We start from the raw sequence: 20,184 nt of genomic DNA on the forward strand, positions 1-20,184 counted from the left end.
TTCTATTCTATTCTGTATTCAGTACTCTTCAAACTCCAAAACTTCTAGATTAACGAATCATTTATCAATGACCACAGGGGGATGCTCGGTGCCGGGGGAGGGTTCAGAGGGATCGGTGAGCGGGGGCACCACCAGAATTTTGGGGGATCTCGGGGTGGGGGTAAAGCGTTTCCCCAAAATCAGACGGAAGCGGAGGCGGGAAAACGCGGCCACGCCCCCCATCCTGGCCACGCCCCTCCCGCCTTGGCCACGCCCCTCCCGCCCTGGCCACGCCCCTCCCGCCCTGGCCACGCCCCTCCCGCCCTGGCCACGCCCCGCGGCGTCACCGCCGCCCGTTATATAACCGAGCGCGCCGCTCCCGCCCGCTCCCCGCCGGCCGCTCGCACCGGGCGCCATGTTCGCCGCCAAGCCCAAAACCGTCATCGGCTTCAACCTTTACTGCGGCGGCTCCGCGGGGCTCGGTACCGGCGGGCCGGGCCTGCCGGGAACGGGGCAGCACCGGGACCCCGCGGCCGCCGCTCCCTCCGCCGCCGCCATCGCCTCAGGCGCGGGGCCCTCCGGCGCCGACCCCCCCCGCGCGCTGATTGGCCGAGGCGCCGCGGCGCGATCGCTGATTGGCTGCGGCGCGGCTCTCTGGCGCCCCGAGCAGGAGCTGGACGGCTGCGAGCCCGAGCCCGAGCGCGGCCCCGCCGAGGATTCGCCGCCCGGGACCCCCCCCGGGCCCCCCGATGGTTTACGGCAGGATTCGCTGGAGCTCATCGCTCGTTACCTGCGGGAGGTTGCTGGGGAGGAGGAGCCGAGCAAGAAAAAGCTTTTTCCGGGACTTCTGGCCGGTCCCGGGCGGCCCGGAGCGGCGGGGGATGCGGTGATGGAGAAAGCGCTGGAAACGCTGCGGAGGGTCGGTGATGGAGTGATGCAGAAACACGAGCTCGCTTTTCAAGGTGTGTGTCTGTCGTTCCCGACCCCCCCGTTCCCTCTTTTGGGGTGACTTGCGGAGCCCGATGTGGGTTTGGGGAGGGGGCGCGGCGCTGGGGACGATGCTCTCGTTGTTGGGGTGGGATGTCGGCTCGGTTCGGAAAGGGTTAAATAAAGCAGCTGGGTAGAGATCAAAAACGAAACTGAACTTTGTTCCGCCGGGCCGAGGAAAAGGCGCTGTTGGTGTGTGCAGAGGAGATAATCTGGTTACAGATTAGCCCCGGTTCCTCCTCGCGTCCCCCTTGGCTCCCGGCGGCCGGAGATGAGTTTCAGACCCTCAGCCTCTCACTGGGGCGTCAGGGGATTTTTGGGGAGAATTCTGTGTGCTCACAGAGCCGTGGAATGGTTTGGGTTGAAATAGAGCTTAAAACTCATCCAGTCCTAAGGGTGGGGACGCTTCCACTGCCCCAAACCCTGTCCAGGGATCCCCCACTAAACCTGTCCCCAAGTGCCACCTCCACACGGTTTTTAACTCCTCTGCCCATGGTGACTCTGTTCCAATGAAGAAATTTTTCCTAATCCCTCATTGAACCCCCCTGGCCCAGCCTGAGGCCGTTTCCCCTTGTCCTGTCCCTGTTCCCTGGAGCAGAGCCCGACCTGGGGCTGTCCAGAGCCAGAAATTCCCCCTGAGCCTCCTTTTCTCCCTTCCCAGCTCCCTCGGGAATTCTCCAGCCCCTTCCCCAGCTCCATTCCCTTCTCCGGATGGATTTCCCTGGCAATTCTATTTCATGTATTTCTCCAAAGAGAAGGGGAAGTTTCCCCCCAGTGCCTGGCCTGGGGATGAACTGGAAATGAGAAGTGACCCATCTGACCTGGTTTTGTGTGACTCAGGCTGTTTTGGGGCTTTTTTTTTTTGCTTTTTTGGGGGCTGAGCTCCCAGCCTTGGAGCAGAGCAGTGTCTCTCTGAAGTGCTAAAACCTCTTCCTCCTTGCAGGAGGATGTGCCACTTTCTCAGCTTTTTAAGCTGGTTTTTTTTTTTTTAAATTTTATTTGTTGAACACAAAGAGCTTGGCTGTTCCTGGGAAGGGCAGTGGGGTCAGTTCCTGTGTCCCAATTCCCGGACGTGCTTGTTGAATGATTCCTGGGAGGAGGAATGGCCAGGCTGACGTGAGCTTGGGTGATTTCCTGAGTGCTGAGAGGAGGAGGAACTGCCTCAGGAAGGTTTTCCTGCAACATTTCGCTTTCACAAAGCCTTGTTTGCTTATTCATAGCTGGGGAATTTTTTTTTTGGGGGGTTTTCCAGGCACTAATGAGCTGCTGTTAATGAGCCAGGACATGTCTGCACACCCCCTTGACCACAAACAGGGGGAGGAAGGAACTAAAAATGTGTCAAGGGCTGAGTTTTACCTCTGAGGAAGCAGAATTTGTTTTCCATCCCTCCCTGCTCCTCAGCTAAACCCCAAATCTTCCAGGGATGCTCCGAAAATTGGAAATCCAGCAGGAGGAGGACCTGCAGTCGGTGGTGGAGGTGGCTGCCCACGTGTTCAGTGATGGGGTGACAAACTGGGGACGTGTGGTGACCCTCATTGCCTTTGGAGCCTTCGTGGCCAAGCACCTGAAGAGCATCAAGCAGGAGCAGAGCATCAGTTCCCTGGCTGGGATCATCACAGATGCTCTGGTGTCCTCCAAACGCCAGTGGCTGGAGAGCCAGGGGGGCTGGGTGAGTCCCAAAATTCTGAATTTTCCCCCAGGGGGGATGGGTGAGTCCCAAAATTCTGAATTTTCCCCCAGGGGGGCTGGGTGAGTCCCAAAATTCTGAATTTTCCCCCAGGGGGGCTGGGTGAGTCCCAAATTCTGAATTTTCCCCCAGGAGGGATGAGTGAGTCCCAAATTCTGAGTTTTTCCCCCAGGGGGGATGGGTGAGTCCCATATTCTGAATTTTCCCCCAGGGGGGCTGGGTGAGTCCCAAATTCTGAATTTTCCCCCCAGGGGGGATGGGTGAGTCCCAGATTCTGAATTTTCCCCCCAGGGGGGATGGGTGAGTCCCAAATTCTGAGATTTTCCCAATTTTTCAGCTTTTCCCCCAAGGGGGGGCTGGGTGAGTCCCAAATTCTGAGATTTTCCCAATTTTTCAGCTTTTTCCCCCCAGGGGGGCTGGGTGAGTCCCAAATTCTGAGATTTTCCCCCAGGGGGGATGGGTGAGTCCCAAATTCTGAATTTTCCCCCAGGGGGGATGGGTGAGTCCCAAATTCTGAGATTTTCCCCCCAGGGGGGATGGGTGAGTCCCAAATTCTGAGATTTTCCCAATTTGGGATATTTTGGGGCTGGGGGATCACACTGAGATATTTTGAGATATTTTGGGCTGGGTGACCACCCTGAGATATTTTTTGGGGGATCACAAGGGATATTTTGGGGCTGGGGGGTCACATTGAGATATTTTGGGATATTTTGGGCTGGGGAAGCACAGGGAATATTTTGGGGTGGAGGACCACACTGAGATAATTTCTGGAGGATCACAGAGGATATTTTAGGGCTGGAGGTTCACACTGAGATATTTTGGGATATTTTGGGGCTGGAGGACCACACTGAGATATTTTTTGGGGGATCACAGAGGATGTTACAGGGGATATTTTGAGGCTGGGGGGGTCACACTGAGATATTTTGGGATATTTTAGGGCTGGGGGTTCACACTGACACACTTTAAGATATTTTGGGGCTGGAGGAGCACAGAGGATGTCACAGGGGATATTTTAGGGCTGGGGGGTCACACTGAGATATTTTGAGATATTTTGGGCTGGAGGACCACCCTGAGATATTTTTTGGGGGATCACAGAGGATATTTTGAGGCTGGGGGGGTCACATTGAGATATTTTGAGATATTTTCTGGAGGATCACAGAGGATGTCACAGGGGATATTTTAGGCCTGGGGGGGTCACACTGAGATATTTTGAGATATTTTCTGGAGGATCACAGAGGATGTTAAAGGGGATATTTTGAGGCTGGGGGGATCACACTGAGATATTTTGGGATATTTTGGGCTGGGTGACCACCCTGAGATATTTTTTGGGGGATCACAAGGGATATTTTGAGGCTGGTGGAGCACAGGGAATATTTTGGGGTGGAGGACCACACTGAGATAATTTCTGGAGGATCACAGAGGATATTTTGGGGCTGGGGTATCACAGAGGATGTCACAGGGGATATTTTAGGGCTGGGGGTTCACACTGACACATTTTAAGATATTTTGGGGCTGGAGGATCACAGAGGATATTTTGGGGCTGGGGGATCACTTTGGGATATTTTGGGCTGGGGGAGCACAGAGGATATTTTAGGGCTGGGGGTTCACACTGAGATATTTTGGGATATTTTAGGGCTGGGGGATCACACTGAGATATTTTTTGGGGGATCACAGAGGATATTTTGGGGCTGGGGGATCACAGAGGATATTTTAGGGCTGGGGGGGTCACACTGAGATATTTTGGGATATTTTAGGGCTGGGGGTTCACACTGACACACTTTAAGATATTTTGGGGCTGGAGGAGCACAGAGGATGTCACAGGGGATATTTTAGGGCTGGGGGGATCACACTGAGATATTTGGGGATATTTTGGGCTGGAGGAGCACCCTGAGATATTTTTTGGGGGATCACAAGGGATATTTTGGGGCTGGGGGGGTCACACTGGGATGTTTGGGGTTGGGGGATCACAGGGGGTGTCACAGGGGATATTTTAGGGCTGGGGGTTCACACTGAGATATTTTGGGATATTTTAGGACTGGGGGTTCACACTAACACACTTTAAGATACTTTGAGCTGGACAACCACCCTGATCTCTCCCTCCCCACCCCCCAGGAAGGCTTTGTGGACTTTTTCCGGGTGGAGGACCTGGAGGGCAGCATCAGGAAGGTGCTGATGGCGTTCGCGGGCGTGGCCGGGCTGGGGGCCAGCCTGGCTTACCTGGCCCGGTGACTCACCTGGGCGTGGCAGGACCGCACAGCTGCCCCTCCCCCCGCCGGAGCCGGGCCCGCCTGCATCCCGAGGAAGAGGAAGAGGAAGAGGAAGGTGTGAGCCCGGCTGGGGCTGCTGCTGGAGAGGGTTTGGCTGCTCTGGGGGCAGCTGAGCGTGGGAGAGTCAGCAGGGAGATCAAGTGGAATTTTTATCCCTAAAAAATCCCAGAAGAGTTGGTGCTCTGCTGTCAACAGGGAGCTGAAGTGGAATTTTCACCCCTAAAAATCCCAGAAGAGTTGATGCTTTCCTGTCAACAGGGAGCTCAAGTGGAATTTTTATCCCTAAAAATCCCAGAAGAGTTGGTGCTCTGCTATCAACAGGGAGCTCAAGTGGAATTTTTATCCCTAAAAAATCCCAGAAGAGTTGGTGTTCTCCTGTCAACAGGGAGCTCAAGTGGAATTTTTACCCCTAAAAGATCCCAGATCAACAGGGAGATCAAGTGGAATTTTCATCCCTAAAAAAATCCCAGAAGAGTTGGTGCTCTGCTATCAACAGGGGGCTCAAGTGGAATTTTCACCCCTAAAAATCCCAGAAGAGTTGGTGTTCTCCTAAAAATCCCAGATCAACAAGGAGCTCAAGTGGAATTTTCATCCCTAAAAATCCTGGATCAACAGGGAGCTCAAGTGGAATTTTTACCCCTAAAAATCCCAGATCAACAGGGAGCTCAAGTGGAATTTTCTTCCCTGGAAATCCCAGAAGAACCATCCAGGAGCAGCCCTGGGCTGGGCTGAGCTGGAGCAGATGTTTGAGGCTTTTGTGGGGTTTTATTTTAAATTTTTTTTTTATTTTTATTTTTTTTTCTGGAAATAGCACCTTCTGCTGCTGCTGCCCTGCCTGAACTGGAGCAGGAGCACTGTGGAGATGGAAATGTTGGGAACTCTGGGACCCCTTTTCCCAAGGATTTGGGATCCCATTCCCAAGGATTTGGGATCCCATTCCCATGGATTTGGGATCTCCCATCCCATGGATTTGGGATCTCCCTTTGCCATGGATTTGGGATCTCCCTTCCCATGGATTTGGGATCTCCCTTCCCATGGATTTGGGATCTCCCTTCCCATGGATTTGGGATCCCATTCCCATGGATTTGGGATCCTTTCCCATGGATTTGGGATCCTTTCCCAAGGATTTGGGATCCTTTCCCATGGATTTGGGATCTCCCTTCCCATGGATTTGGGATCCCATTCCCATGGATTTGGGATCCCATTCCCATGGATTTGGGATCTCCCTTTCCCATGGATTTGGGATCTTTTCCCTTGGATTTGGGATCTCCCTTCCCAAGGATTTGGGATCCCTTTTCCCATGGATTTGGGATCTCCCATTCCCATGGATTTGGGATCCCATTCCCATGGATTTGGGATCTCCCTCCCCGTGGATTTGGGATCTCCCATCCCAAGGATTTGGGATCCTTTCCCATGGATTTGGGATCTCCCTTTGCCATGGATTTGGGATCTCCCATCCCATGGATTTGGGATCTCCCATCCCATGGATTTGGGATCCCATTCCCATGGATTTGGGATCTCCTTTCCCATGGATTTGGGATCCCATTCCCATGGATTTGGGATCCCTTTCCCATGGATTTGGGATCTCCCTTTCCCAAGGATTTGGGATCTCCCTTCCCATGGATTTGGGATCTCCCTTCCCATGGATTTGGGATCTCCCTTCCCAAGGATTTGGGATCTCTCCATTCCCATGGATTTGGGATCCCCATTCCCATGGATTTGGGATCTCCCATTTCCCATGGATTTGGGATCTCCCTTCCCATGGATTTGGGATCCTTTCCCATGGATTTGGGATCTCCCTTTCCCATGGATTTAGGACCCCATTCCCAAATTTTCCTTTCAGAGGTCCCTGGGCTCACACCCAGCTGTGCCCTGACCCCAAACAGCACAAGGACATTTCAGAAATATCAAATACGGAAAAAAAAAAAACCCCAAAATGTTGAGCTGGGGGAGCTACAGAGAGCCTGTAAATATCTATAAATCTGTAAAATATATCCATTTTTACAGAGCTGGTGATACAAAAGATGTTTGAATGTAAAAATATATATTTTTTTTTTGGGGGGCTCCTGCAGCTCCCTCAGGGCTGGTTTTGGGGGGGCTGCACCCCACAGGATGGTGCTACAGCCAGGCCCTGCTTGTGTGAAAACAAGCTCAAGTTTGGTCAATAAATGTCTTTTTTTGTTCACATTCCTCTGCTACCAAACTCCATTTCCCCCAGGGATTGTTGGAAAAATTTCTGTGGGCTGTGGAAAAGGGCTGGTGTCATTTTGGGGTTCCCCACAGCCCCTGGATTTTTGGAAAAAAAGCCCAAAAAAACCTGAACCCAAATTTCCCATATCTGCAAGTTTGGGGTGGATTTGTCCCTAAAATCCTGTCCTTAAAATCCTGTCCCAAAAATCCTGTCCCAAAATTTTGTCCCTAAAATTCTGTCCCTAAAATTCTGTCCCAAAAATCCTGTCCCCAAAATCCTGTCAGAAAATCCTGTCCCCAAAATCCTGTCCCCAAAATCCTGTCCCTAAAATCCTGTCCCTAAAATCTTGTCCCTAAAATTCTGTCCCAAAATTCTGTCCCTAAAGTCCTGTCCCCAAAATCCTGTCAGAAAATCCTGTCCCTGAAATCCTGTCCCTAAAATTCTGTCCCAAAATCCTGTCCCTAAAATCCTGTCAGAAAATCCTGTCCCTAAATTCTGTCCCTGAAATTCTGTCCCAAAATCCTGTCCCCAAAATCCTGTCCCCAAAATCCTGTCCCTAAAATCCTGTCCCCAAAATCCTGTCCCCAAATCCTGTCCCTAAAATCCTGTCCCTAAATCCTGTCCTAAAATCCTGTCCCAAAATCCTGTCCCTAAAATCCTTTCCCTAAAATCCTGTCCCTAAAATTCTGTCCCTAAAATCCTGCCCCAAAATCCTGTCCCCAAAATCCTGTCCCTAAAATCCTGTCCCTAAAATCCTGTCCCCAAAATCCTGTCCCCAAAATCCTGTCCCTAAAATCCTGTCCCCTAAAATCCTGTCCCTAAAATCCTGTCCCTAAAATCCTGTCCCCAAAATCCTGTCCCAAAATCCTGTCCCTAAAATTCTGTCCCTAAAATCCTGTCCCTAAAATTCTGCCCCAAAATTTTCCAGAAATTCAGAAAAAGTCCCCAGAGTGACTCAGCCCTGTGGGTGGTTTGGGGTTTTCTGCTTTTTTTGGGGTGGTTTTTGTTTTGGTTTGAATATTTTTTTTCTGGTTGGTTTATTTTCTGGCTGGGTTTTTTTTAATTTATTTTTTTTATTTGGTTTTGGAATATTTTTTTTGGGGGGGGGGGTTTGTTGGACTTTTTTAGGGGTTTTTTTTTTTTTTTTTTAGTGTTTGGGGTTTTTTTTGAGTTTGGTTTTTGTTGTTTTTTTTTTTTTTTTTTAGTTTTTTTGTTGTCTTTTTTATTTTTTTAATGTTGTATCTATAGGAACTATTTTTATTTGGTTTTTGGGGTGCAGTGGGACCTTAATGCAAAATTTGGGCTGAGGATGTGGAGGATTCCCAGAGTTTTGGGGTGTGGGGGATTCCCAGAGTTTTGGGGTGTTGTGGATTCCCAGTTTTGGGGTGTGGGGGATTCCCAGGTTTTTGGGGTGTTGGTGCCTGACAGGATTTTGGGTGTTGGTGCCTGACAGGATTTTGGGTATTGGTGGCTCCCAGATTTGGGTGTGGATGCCTGGGAGGGGTTGGGGTGCAGCTGAAATTTGGGGTGTGGGTGGTTCCCAGTTTTGGGGTGTGGGTGGTTCCCAGGGTTTTGGGGTTCCTAAATTTGGGTGTGGGTTTTTGGGGGGTGCTGTAGGTGGCTCCCAGGGGATGGGGTGGGGCTGGCTGGGAGATTTTGGGGTGCAGGTGGCTCAGTTATTGGGGTGCAGGTGCCTGGGAGATTTTGGGGTGCAGGTGGAGGTCAGCCTGGAATTTGGGGTGCAGGTGGCTCTGGCAGATTTTGGGGTGCAGGTGGAGCTCAGCCTGGAATTTGGGGTGCAGGTGGCTCAGATATTGGGGTGCAGGTAGTTGGTAGGATTTGGGGTGCAGGAGTAGCTCAGCCCGGAATTTGGGGTGCTGCTGGTCAGAGAGATTGGGGTGCAGGTGGCTCTGGCAGGTTTTGGGGTGCAGGTGGAGGTCAACCTGGAATTTGGGGTGCAGGTGGGGGTTGGGTGTGGGTGCTGAGGGGGAGGAATTGGGGTGCAGGGGCCTGGAGCGATTTTGGGGTGCAGGGGCAGAACTGAGGTGCAGGTGCCTGGAGCAGTTTTGGGGTTCCTGTGGCAGTTTTGGGGTTCCTGTCACAGTTTTGGGGTGCTGCTCCGGGGGGTTTTTGGGGTGTATTTCCTGTCGCAGTTTTGGGGTGCAGTTCTGGTTTTTGGGGTGCAGTTCTGAGTTTTTGGGGTGCATTTCTCAGTTTCTGGGGTGCAGTTCTGTGTTTCGGGGTGCAGTTCTGGTTTTGGGGTGCAGTTCTGAATTTTTGGGGTGCAGTTCTGGTTTTCGGGGTGCATTTCTCATTTTTGGGGTGCAGTTCTGAGTTTTTGAGGTGCAGTTCTCAGTTTTGGGGCGCATTTCTCACTTTTTGGGGTGCATTTCTCACTTTTTGGGGTGCAATTCTGAGTTTTTGGGGTGCATTTCTCACTTTTTGGGGTGCATTTCTCACTTTTTGGGGTGCATTTCTCAGTTTTGGGGTGCATTTCTCATTTTTGGGGTGCATTTCTCAGTTTCGGGGTGCATTTCTCACTTTTTGGGGTGCATTTCTCACTTTTTGGGGTGCAGTTCTGAATTTTTGGGGTGCATTTCTGAGTTTTTGAGGTGCATTTCTCAGTTTCGGGGTGCATTTCTCAGTTTTGGGGTGCATTTCTCAGTTTTTGGGGTGCATTTCTCACTTTTTGAGGTGCATTTCTCAGTTTCGGGGTGCATTTCTCAGTTTTGGGGTGCATTTCTCATTTTTGGGGTGCATTTCTCAGTTTCGGGGTGCATTTCTCAGTTTTGGGGTGCATTTCTCATTTTTGGGGTGCATTTCTCACTTTTTGGGGTGCATTTCTCAGTTTTGGGGTGCATTTCTCACTTTTCGGGGTGCATTTCTCACTTTTTGGGGTGCATTTCTCAGTTTTGGGGTGCATTTCTGAGTTTTTGAGGTGCATTTCTCATTTTTGGGGTGCATTTCTCACTTTTTGGGGTGCATTTCTCAGTTTTGGGGTGCATTTCTCAGTTTTGGGGTGCATTTCTGAGTTTTTGAGGTGCATTTCTCATTTTTGGGGTGCATTTCTCACTTTTTGGGGTGCATTTCTCAGTTTTGGGGTGCATTTCTCATTTTTGGGGTGCATTTCTCATTTTTGAGGTGCATTTCTCAGTTTCGGGGTGCATTTCTCATTTTTGGGGTGCATTTCTCAGTTTTGGGGTGCATTTCTCATTTTTGGTGTGCATTTCTCATTTTTGAGGTGCATTTCTCACTTTTCGGGGTGCATTTCTCAGTTTTGGGGCGCAGCCCTGCCCTGCCCAGCCCCCTTTGCCGTTTCCTGCCCTCCGGCGCTTTTCGCAGAAGCGGCCGCGACTTCCCCGAAAACGCGAGCGGGGGGAGGGGGAGGCGAGATCAGAGATAAAAAAATAAAATTTAAAAAGCAGCTGAGAGGGAAGGGGGGAGGAGGAGGGGCAGCCGGGGGGTTTTGGGGTGATTTGGAGATTTTGGGGTGATTTGGAGTGATTTTAAGATTATTTTGGGGGATTTTGGAGTGATTTTGGGGTAACTTCGGGGTGATTTAGGGTAATTTTGGGGTGATTTGGAGGTGATTTTGGGGTAGTTTCAGGGGGTTTTGGAGGTGATTTTGACGTAATTTTGAGATGATTTTGGGGTGATTTTGGAGTAATTTTCGGGGGGATTTTGGAGGTGATTTTGGAGGGGTTTTGGGGTAATTTCGGGGGGATTTGGAGGGATTTGGAGGCGATTTTTAGATTATTTTGGAGGCGATTTTGGGATGATTTTGGAGGTGATTTTGGGGTAATTTCGGGGGGTTTTGGAGGGATTTGGAGGCGATTTTTAGATTATTTTGGAGGCGATTTTGAGATGATTTTGGAGGTGATTTTGAGGTAGTTTTGAGATGATTTTGGGGTGATTTTGAAGTAATTTTCGGGGGGATTTTGGAGGTGATTTTGGAGGCGATTTTGGGGTAATTTCGGGGGGATTTTGGAGGGATTTAGAGGCGATTTTTAGATGATTTTGGAGGCGATTTTGGGATGATTTTGGGGTAATTTCGGGGGGATTTTGGAGGTGATTTTGGAGGCGGTTTTGGGGTAATTTCGGGGGAATTTTGGGATGATTTTGGAGGCGATTTCGGGGGGTGATTTTGGGGGACACCTCAGCTGCGTTTTGGGGATATTTTGGGGAAGCAGCAGCTGGGGCTGCCACAGCCCCGAAAGCTCCCGGCCAGGGACTCATGCAAATGCACAAAAATCCCCCAGTTGGCCAAAATACCCAAATTTCTATACCCAAAATACCCAAAATACCCAAAAAACTGGTGCCAGTTTCTGCTCCGGTTCCAGGTGTGGCCGTTTCCCCCACGCCTGGGGGCTCCTCCTGTGCTTGTCCCTTTTGGGGTCACTGCTCTGGACCCCCAGTGTGCCCCAGTGTGTCCCAGTGTGTCCCAGTATGTCCCAGTGTGCCCCAGTGTGTCCCAGTGTGTCCCAGTATGTCCCAGTGTGTCCCAGTGTGTCCCAGTGTGCCCCAGTGAGTTCCCAGTGTGTCCCAGTGTGTCCCAGTACACCCCCAGTGTGTCCCAGTGTGTCCCAGTGTGTCCCAGTACACCCCCAGTGTGTCCCAGTGTGTCCCAGTGTGTCCCAGTGTGCCCCAGTGTGCCCCAGTGTGCCCCAGTGTACCCCAGTGTGTCCCAGTGTGCCCCAGTGTACCCCAGTGTGCCCCAGTGTGTCCCAGTGTGTCCCAGTACACCCCCAGTGTGTCCCAGTGTGCCCCAGTGTGCCCCAGTGTGTCCCAGTGTGTCCCAGTGTGCCCCAGTGAGTTCCCAGTGTACCCCAGTGTACCTCAGTGTGTCCCAGTGTGTCCCAGTACACCCCCAGTGTGCCCCAGTGAGTCCCAGTGTGTCCCAGTGTGTCCCAGTATGTCCCAATGTGTCCCAGTGTACCCCAGTGTGTCCCAGTGTGCCCCAGTGTACCCCAGTGTGTCCCAGTGTGTCCCAGTGTGTCCCAGTGTGTCCCAGTGTGCCCCAGTGTGCCCCAGTGTGTCCCAGTGTGCCCCAGTGTGTCCCAGTGTGTCCCAGTGCACCCCAGTGTGCCCCAGTGTGTCCCAGTGTGTCCCAGTGTACCCCAGTGTGTCCCAGTGTGTCCCAGTGTACCCCAGTGTGCCCCAGTGTGTCCCAGTACACCCCAGTGTGTCCCAGTGTGTCCCAGTGTGCCCCAGTGTGTCCCAGTATGTCCCAGTGTGTCCCAGTGTACCCCAGTGTGCCCCAGTGTGTCCCAGTGTGTCCCAGCTCCCCCAGTATATCCCAGTTCCCCCAGTTCCCTCAGTTCCCCCAGTATATCCCAGTTCCCCCAGTGTGTCCCAGTTCCCCCAGTATATCCCAGCTCCCCCAGTTCCCCCAGCGTGTCCATGCAGGGCAGTGCCCCCCCCCAGTTTCGGGGTTCCCCCCCCGCTCCCCGGGACTGTCCCTGCGGGGGGGAGGGGCGGGCCCGGGTGACTCATTTGGGCAGAAATGACGAATTTTGGGGCGTTCGGCCGGGTCGGGGCGCGGGCGGTGCCGCGGGCGGGGGGTCCCATCCTGACCCCCCAAACCGGGGTCCCTTTTCCGGGAATTGGGGCGCCCCAAACCCCTGCCCGGGGTCACTGCGCTGCCGGGAAGGCTTCTCCTTCCTCCTCCTCTTCCTCTTCCTCTTCCTTCTCCTCCTCCTCCTCCTCTTCCTTCTCCTCTTTCTTCTCCTCTTCCTTCTTCTCCTTCCTCCTCCTCCTCTTCCTCCTTCTCCTCCTCCTCCTCCTCCTCCTCCTCCTCCTCCTTCTTCTCCTTCCTCCTCCTCTTCTTCCTCTCCCTCTCTTCCTCCTCCTCTTCCTTCTTCATCTCCTCCACCTCCTCCTTTCCCCCTTCCCTTCCTTCTTCTTCTCCTCTTCCTCCTCCTTTCCCCCTCCTCCTCTCCCTCTTTTCCTTCTCCTCTTCCTTCTTCTTCATCTTCTCCTCCTCCTCCTCTTCTTCCTCTTCCTTCTACTCTTCCTCCTCTCCCTCTTTTCCTCCTCCTCTTCCTTCTTCATCTTCTCCTCCTCTTCCTCCTTTCCCCCTCCTCCTCCTCCTCCTATTCTTCCTCCTTCTTTCCGCCTCCTCCTCCCCCTCCTTTCCCTCTTCTCTTCTTCCTCTTCCTCCTTTTCCTCTTCTCTTCCTCCCCCTCCTCCTTTATTTCTTCCTTTTCCCCCTCCTCCTCCTCCCCCTCCTTTCCCTCTTCTCTTCTTCCTCTTCCTCCTCCTCCTCTCCCACCTCCCCCCCCAGCCTGGGGTTTTGGGGGGCACAGGGGATTCTGAGGGGTTGGGATTTGGGGGTGTTGAGGGGATTTGGGGGTTCTGGGGTCACAGGGGGTGCTGAGTGATGCAGTTTGGGGGTGTTTAGGGTGTTTGGGATTGTTTAGGGTACATTTGGGGTTCTGGGAGCACAGGGGGTGCTGAGTGATGCGGTTTAGGGGATTTAGGGGTTCTGGGGATACAGGGGGTGCTGAGTGATGCGGTTTGGGGGTGTTTAGGGTGTCTGGGGGTGTTTATGGTACATTTGGGGTTCTGGGGGCACAGGGGTGTCCGGCCCGGCTCGGGCGCTGCCCGGGCAGCAGCAGCAGCAGGAGTGACTCAGGCAGGAATGTGCTGGCAGCACACGGTGTTCCTGTCCCAGCACACACACACACACACTGTTCCTGTCCCAGCACACACACACACACACACACACTCTAGCTGTCCCCACACACACACACACACTGTTCCTGTCCCAGCACACACACACACACTGTTCCTGTCCCAGCACACACACACACTGTTCCTGTCCCAGCACACACACACACTGTTCCTGTCCCAGCACACACACTGTTCCTGTCCCAGCACACACACACACACTGTTCCTGTCCCAGCACACACACACACACACACACACACAGGGTGTTCCTGTCCCAGCACACACACACACACACAGTTCCTGTCCCAGCACACACACACACACACACTGTTCCTGTCCCAGCACACACACACACACACACACACACACGGTGTTCCTGTCCCAGCACACACACACACACACACACTGTTCCTGTCCCAGCACACACACACACACACACACACACAGGGTGTTCCTGTCCCAGCACACACACACACGGTGTTCCTGTCCCAGCACACACACACACCGTTCCTGTCCCAGCACACACACACACACACAGTTCCTGTCCCAGCACACACACACACACACAGTTCCTGTCCCAGCACACACACACACACACTGTTCCTGTCCCAGCACACACACACACACACACACGGTGTTCCTGTCCCAGCACACACACACACACACTGTTCCTGTCCCAGCACACACACACACAGTTCCTGTCCCAGCACACACACACACACACAGTGTTCCTGTCCCAGCACACACACACACACACACTGTTCCTGTCCCAGCACACACACACACACACACACACGGTGTTCCTGTCCCAGCACACACACACACTGTTCCTGTCCCAGCACACACACACACACCGTTCCTGTCCCAGCACACACACACACCGTTCCTGTCCCAGCACACACACACACACGGAGTTCCTGTCCCAGCACACACACACACACACACACACACAGGGTGTTCCTGTCCCAGCACACACACACACACACACACTGTTCCTGTCCCAGCACACACACACACACACACACGGTGTTCCTGTCCCAGCACACACACACGGTGTTCCTGTCCCAGCACACACACACACACACACCGTTCCTGTCCCAGCACACACACACACCGTTCCTGTCCCAGCACACACACACACACACAGTTCCTGTCCCAGCACACACACACACACACACACACACCGTTCCTGTCCCAGCACACACACACACACACACACACCGTTCCTGTCCCAGCACACACACACACACTGTTCCTGTCCCAGCACACACACACACACACACACTGTTCCTGTCCCAGCACACACACACACTGTTCCTGTCCCAGCACACACACACACACACACACACTGTTCCTGTCCCAGCACACACACACACACTGTTCCTGTCCCAGCACACACACACACACACGGTGTTCCTGTCCCAGCACACACACACACACACACACACACACACGGTGTTCCTGTCCCAGCACACACACACACACACTGTTCCTGTCCCAGCACACACACACACACACAATTCCTGTCCCAGCACACACACACACGCACACACACACACAGTTCCTGTCCCAGCACACACACACACGGTGTTCCTGTCCCAGCACACACACACACACACTGTTCCTGTCCCAGCACACACACACACACACACACACACACACACACCGTTCCTGTCCCAGCACACACACACACACACACACACTGTTCCTGTCCCAGCACACACACACGGTGTTCCTGTCCCAGCACACACACACACACACACACACACGGTGTTCCTGTCCCAGCACACACACACACACACACACGGTGTTCCTGTCCCAGCACACACACACACACACACACACACACACACAGGGTGTTCCTGTCCCAGCACACACACACACACACTGTTCCTGTCCAAGCACACACACACACACACACGGTGTTCCTGTCCCAGCACACACACACACACACACTGTTCCTGTCCCAGCACACACACACACAGTTCCTGTCCCAGCACACACACACACACACACACACGGTGTTCCTGTCCCAGCACACACACACACACACTGTTCCTGTCCCAGCACACACACACACACCGTTCCTGTCCCAGCACACACACACACCGTTCCTGTCCCAGCACACACACACACACACACTGTTCCTGTCCCAGCACACACACACACACACACTGTTCCTGTCCCAGCACACACACACACACACCGTTCCTGTCCCACACACACACACACACACACACCGTTCCTGTCCCAGCACACACACACACAGTTCCTGTCCCAGCACACACACACACACACGGTGTTCCTGTCCCAGCACACACACACACACACAGTTCCTGTCCCAGCACACACACACTGTTCCTGTCCCAGCACACACACACACACACACACCCTGTCCAGTTCCTGTCCCAGCACACACACACACACACACTCGGTGTTCCTGTCCCAGCACACACACACACACACTGTTCCTGTCCCAGCACACACACACACACACACACACACACACACTGTTCCTGTCCCAGCACACACACACACACACGGTGTTCCTGTCCCAGCACACACACACATAGCGTTCCTGTCCCAGCACACACACACACCGTTCCTGTCCCAGCACACACACACACACGGTGTTCCTGTCCCAGCACACACACACACACACACACACACACGGTGTTCCTGTCCCAGCACACACACACACACACCATTCCTGTCCCAGCACACACACACACCGTTCCTGTCCCAGCACACACACACACACACACACACACACCGTTCCTGTCCCAGCACACACACACACACACACACACTGTTCCTGTCCCAGCACACACACACGGTGTTCCTGTCCCAGCACACACACACACACACACTGTTCCTGTCCCAGCACACACACACACACACACTGTTCCTGTCCCAGCACACACACACACACACGGTGTTCCTGTCCCCACACACACACACACTGTTCCTGTCCCAGCACACACACACACACGGTGTTCCTGTCCCAGCACACACACACACACACGGTGTTCCTGTCCCAGCACACACACACACTGTTCCTGTCCCAGCACACACACACACACACACACTGTTCCTGTCCCAGCACACACACACACACACACCGTTCCTGTCCCAGCACACACACACACACACACACACACACACGGTGTTCCTGTCCCAGCACACACACACACACACACACACACTTCCTGTCCCAGCACACACACACAGTTCCTGTCCCAGCACACACACACACACTGTTCCTGTCCCAGCACACACCGTTCCTGTCCCAGCGCCACGGGCACAGCCCCGCACCCGCTGACCCCGCGCTCACCACTCCCAGGGAGCACCAGTGTTCCCAGTGAGCTCCCAGTGCTCTCCCAGTGTGCCCCAGTGAGCCTCAATGTGCCCCCAGTGTGTCCCAGTGAGCTCCCAGTGCACACCCAGTGCACCCCAGTGAATCCCAGTATACCCAGTGAGCTCCCAGTGTGCCCCAGTGAGTTCCCAGTGTTGGGGGCGCTTCTGGGCCCCTCACCCCAAAAAAATGAAATGGGGAGGCTGCAGAGAAGGGAATGGAGCTGGGGAAGGGGCTAAAATAGAATTGCCAGGGAAATCCATCCGGAGAAGGGAATGGAGCTGGGGAAGGGGCTGGAGAATTCCCGAGGGAGCTGGGAAGGGAGAAAAGGAGGCTCAGGGGGAATTTCTGGCTCTGGACAGCCCCAGGTCGGGCTCTGCTCCAGGGAACAGGGACAGGACAAGGGGAAACGGCCTCAGGCTGGGCCAGGGGGGGTTCAATGAGGGATTAGGAAAAATTTCTTCATTGAAACAGAGTCACCATGGGCAGAGGAGTTAAAAACCGTGTGGAGGTGGCACTTGGGGACACCCTGAAGTGTCCAAATCCAGGCTGGACATCGGGGTTTGGAGCAGCCTGGGACAGGGAGAGTGGCTCCAAGGTCCTTTTTCCCCCAGAGCATTCGGTGATTTTGTGGTTCTGTGATCGCGGGGGGTGACAGAGCTGGAGCAGAACCTGCTGGGCAGGACAGAACTCAGCCCTGCCCAGAGCCGGCCCGGCACCCCCGGCAGGTTCGGGATCGGGCAGGGCAGGTGAGAAACGCCCGGGTTTGGGCCGGAGCGTGGCCGCGGTCTCACCGGGGGAGCTGCGGGAGAGCGGCCGGGACACGGAGCGGGGGCGGTACCGGGAGCGGTACCGGGGGTCCCGGATCAAAGGTGGTACCACAGCCGGTACCGGGGGCGGTACCGGGGGTCCCGGATCAAAGGCGGTATCACAGCCGGTACCAGGGGTGGTTCTGAGGGTCCCGGACCAGGGGCGGTAGCACAGCCGGTTCCGGGTGTCCCGGACCACAGGCGGTACCACGGGCGGTTGCGAGGGTCCCGGTACCAGGGGCGGTTCTGAGGGTCCCAGGCCACAGTCGGTACCACAGCCGGTACCAGGGCCTGTACTAGGGCCGGTTCCGAGGGTCCCGGTACCAGGGCCGGTACCAGGGCCGGTACCAGGGTCCCCTATGGCGCTGCCGCCGCCCTGCGGCCGAAGCCGGTACTGCACCCGCGCCCCGCACATGCGCAGTGGCGCCGGTACCGCCCCGGCTGCTCCGGTACCGCCCCGGCTGCTCCGGTACCGCCCCCGGCTGCTCCGGTACCGCCCCTGACTGCTCCGGTACCGCCCTGACTCCTCCGGTACCGCCCTGACTGCTCCGGTACCGCCCCCGGCTGCTCCGGTACCGCCCCTGACTGCTCCGGTACCGCCCCCAGCTGCTCCGGTACCGCCCCTGACTGCTCCGGTACCGCCCCTGGCTGCTCCGGTACCGCCCTGACTCCTCCGGTACCGCCCCGGCTGCTCCGGTACCGCCCCTGACTCCTCCGGTACCGCCCTGACTGCTCCGGTACCGCCCCGGCTGCTCCGGTACCGCCCCCGGTGCTGCTGCGGTGAGCGCGGTACTGCAGGGGCGGGATCGGGGCGGGGAATCGGGATGGGAACAGCACCAAACCCCAAACCCTGCACCTCAGGGACAAAGAAAACAGGCGAAAACTAAAATATCGAGGTTAGAAGGTATCAGGGATTTTAGGGATTTTTTTTTATTTTTTTTTCCCCAGCGTCTAAAGAGGCTCCAAGAGCGTTGGGAAAGTGTGGGACAAAGGGGGCCGGGTTGGAAGTGCGGGAGGGGAGGTTTGGGTGGGATTTGGAGGAGAAATTCCTCACCCTGAGGGAGGGCAGAGCCTGGTAAATGTTTTTTTCATTTTTGCCCCATCTCTGGAAGTGTCCAGGGCCAGCTTGGACAAAGTTTGGAACAGTCTGGGACAGTGGAAAGTGTCCCTGCCATGGGTGATCCTGGATCACTTCCATCCCTCAATTCCTTTTATTGATTTCCAGTGTCCTTTTGTAATTTTCCAGTTTGTGGCTGTCAGGAAAATGAAGCCACAAACACCAGAGTTTATATCCAAAAAAGAGACAGAGGATTCCTTTTTGCTTTATTCAGATAAAGGGAGAGCCATGGGGCACTGCCCTGGGGTATCTCAGATTTTTGGAGGACTCATCTCCCTTTTTATCCCAATTTCCCTCTCTCTTTCCCCATTGCTGAGGCACAGACTTCCCAAACACCTGAGATTCCCCTCTAATCTACAATTTCTTTTAATTTTTAATTCTTACAGAACTCAGTTTTTCCCCGTTGCTTCTTTCATCTTTCAACACCCAGCTTCATTTATCAGCAAACCTGCGGGTTGTAAAGGCAAATATCTTTTCCCATTCATCAATCAGTGGAATCCATCCCATTGTTTCTTTTATCTCTCATTGCTGGTTTTATCTCCCAGCTCGTTTGCAAAGACAAATCCAACATTCCTCAGCAAGGAGAGCAGTTTGAGCAGCTTCCCATGGAACCTCCCCTGGTGTCCTTTTGTGGCTGTAATTAAGCAAAGGGTTCCTGCTCTGAAGGGTTGACAAGGAAGTTTTGGGACTTTCTGCTGTTTTTTTTTTCTTGTTCCTCTTTCAGGACCTCACACTGTCTGCAGTTCCCTCTGATCTCTGCTCTGTGTGAGCAGGACAGCACCCCAGGAAGGGCTGGAGCTGTGTCAGGGCAGGTTTGGGTTGGATTTTGGGAAAGGTTCTTCTCCCAGAGGGTTCAGGGAATGGGCACAGCCCCAGGAGGGTTTGGGCAGCACTCCCAGCACAGGGTGGGATTTTGGGGTGTGCAGGGCCTGGGGTTGGACTCGTGATCCCTGTGGGCTCCTTCCAGCTGATATTCCAGGGTTCTGTGACTCTTCCAAGTGACCTGGACCCTCCCACACCTCAGCCCCTGAGACTCCCCTGGCTCCAGCACCCTCCCATTCCTGCCAGCACAGCATTCCCACAGGAAACTTGTGTTTAGAAATCCACTTTATTTGGTTGAAG

The 20,184-nt window shown here is 54.0% G+C and overlaps 2 protein-coding genes and 1 long non-coding RNA gene across 3 annotated transcripts; 2 read left to right on the plus strand and 1 right to left on the minus strand.

Moving 5' to 3' along the window:
• The first annotated feature begins 345 nt into the window (after positions 1-345).
• On the plus strand, positions 346-5,297 carry MCL1 (MCL1 apoptosis regulator, BCL2 family member). The gene is made up of 3 exons (XM_056511017.1): positions 346-941; positions 2,388-2,635; positions 4,766-5,297. The coding sequence occupies exons 1-3, from the start codon at positions 395-397 to the stop codon at positions 4,880-4,882; spliced, it is 912 nt and encodes a 303-aa protein (XP_056366992.1). The 5' UTR covers positions 346-394; the 3' UTR covers positions 4,883-5,297.
• LOC130263485 (uncharacterized) lies at positions 5,217-7,105 on the minus strand. Its single transcript, XR_008842324.1, has 3 exons — positions 6,740-7,105; positions 5,328-6,034; positions 5,217-5,292 (listed from the first exon to the last, which is right to left on the minus strand). It is a non-coding gene; the product is annotated as an uncharacterized LOC130263485 (long non-coding RNA).
• Positions 7,106-10,975: 3,870 nt separating this feature from the next.
• Positions 10,976-17,241, plus strand: LOC130263220 (keratin-associated protein 10-11-like). The gene is made up of 5 exons (XM_056510753.1): positions 10,976-10,987; positions 11,527-11,646; positions 11,679-11,846; positions 12,201-12,323; positions 17,197-17,241. The coding sequence occupies exons 1-5, from the start codon at positions 10,976-10,978 to the stop codon at positions 17,239-17,241; spliced, it is 468 nt and encodes a 155-aa protein (XP_056366728.1).
• The last annotated feature ends 2,943 nt before the right edge of the window (positions 17,242-20,184 follow it).

Source organism: Oenanthe melanoleuca, chromosome 25 (assembly GCF_029582105.1).
Source record: "Oenanthe melanoleuca isolate GR-GAL-2019-014 chromosome 25, OMel1.0, whole genome shotgun sequence".
Classification (NCBI taxonomy): domain Eukaryota; kingdom Metazoa; phylum Chordata; class Aves; order Passeriformes; family Muscicapidae; genus Oenanthe; species Oenanthe melanoleuca.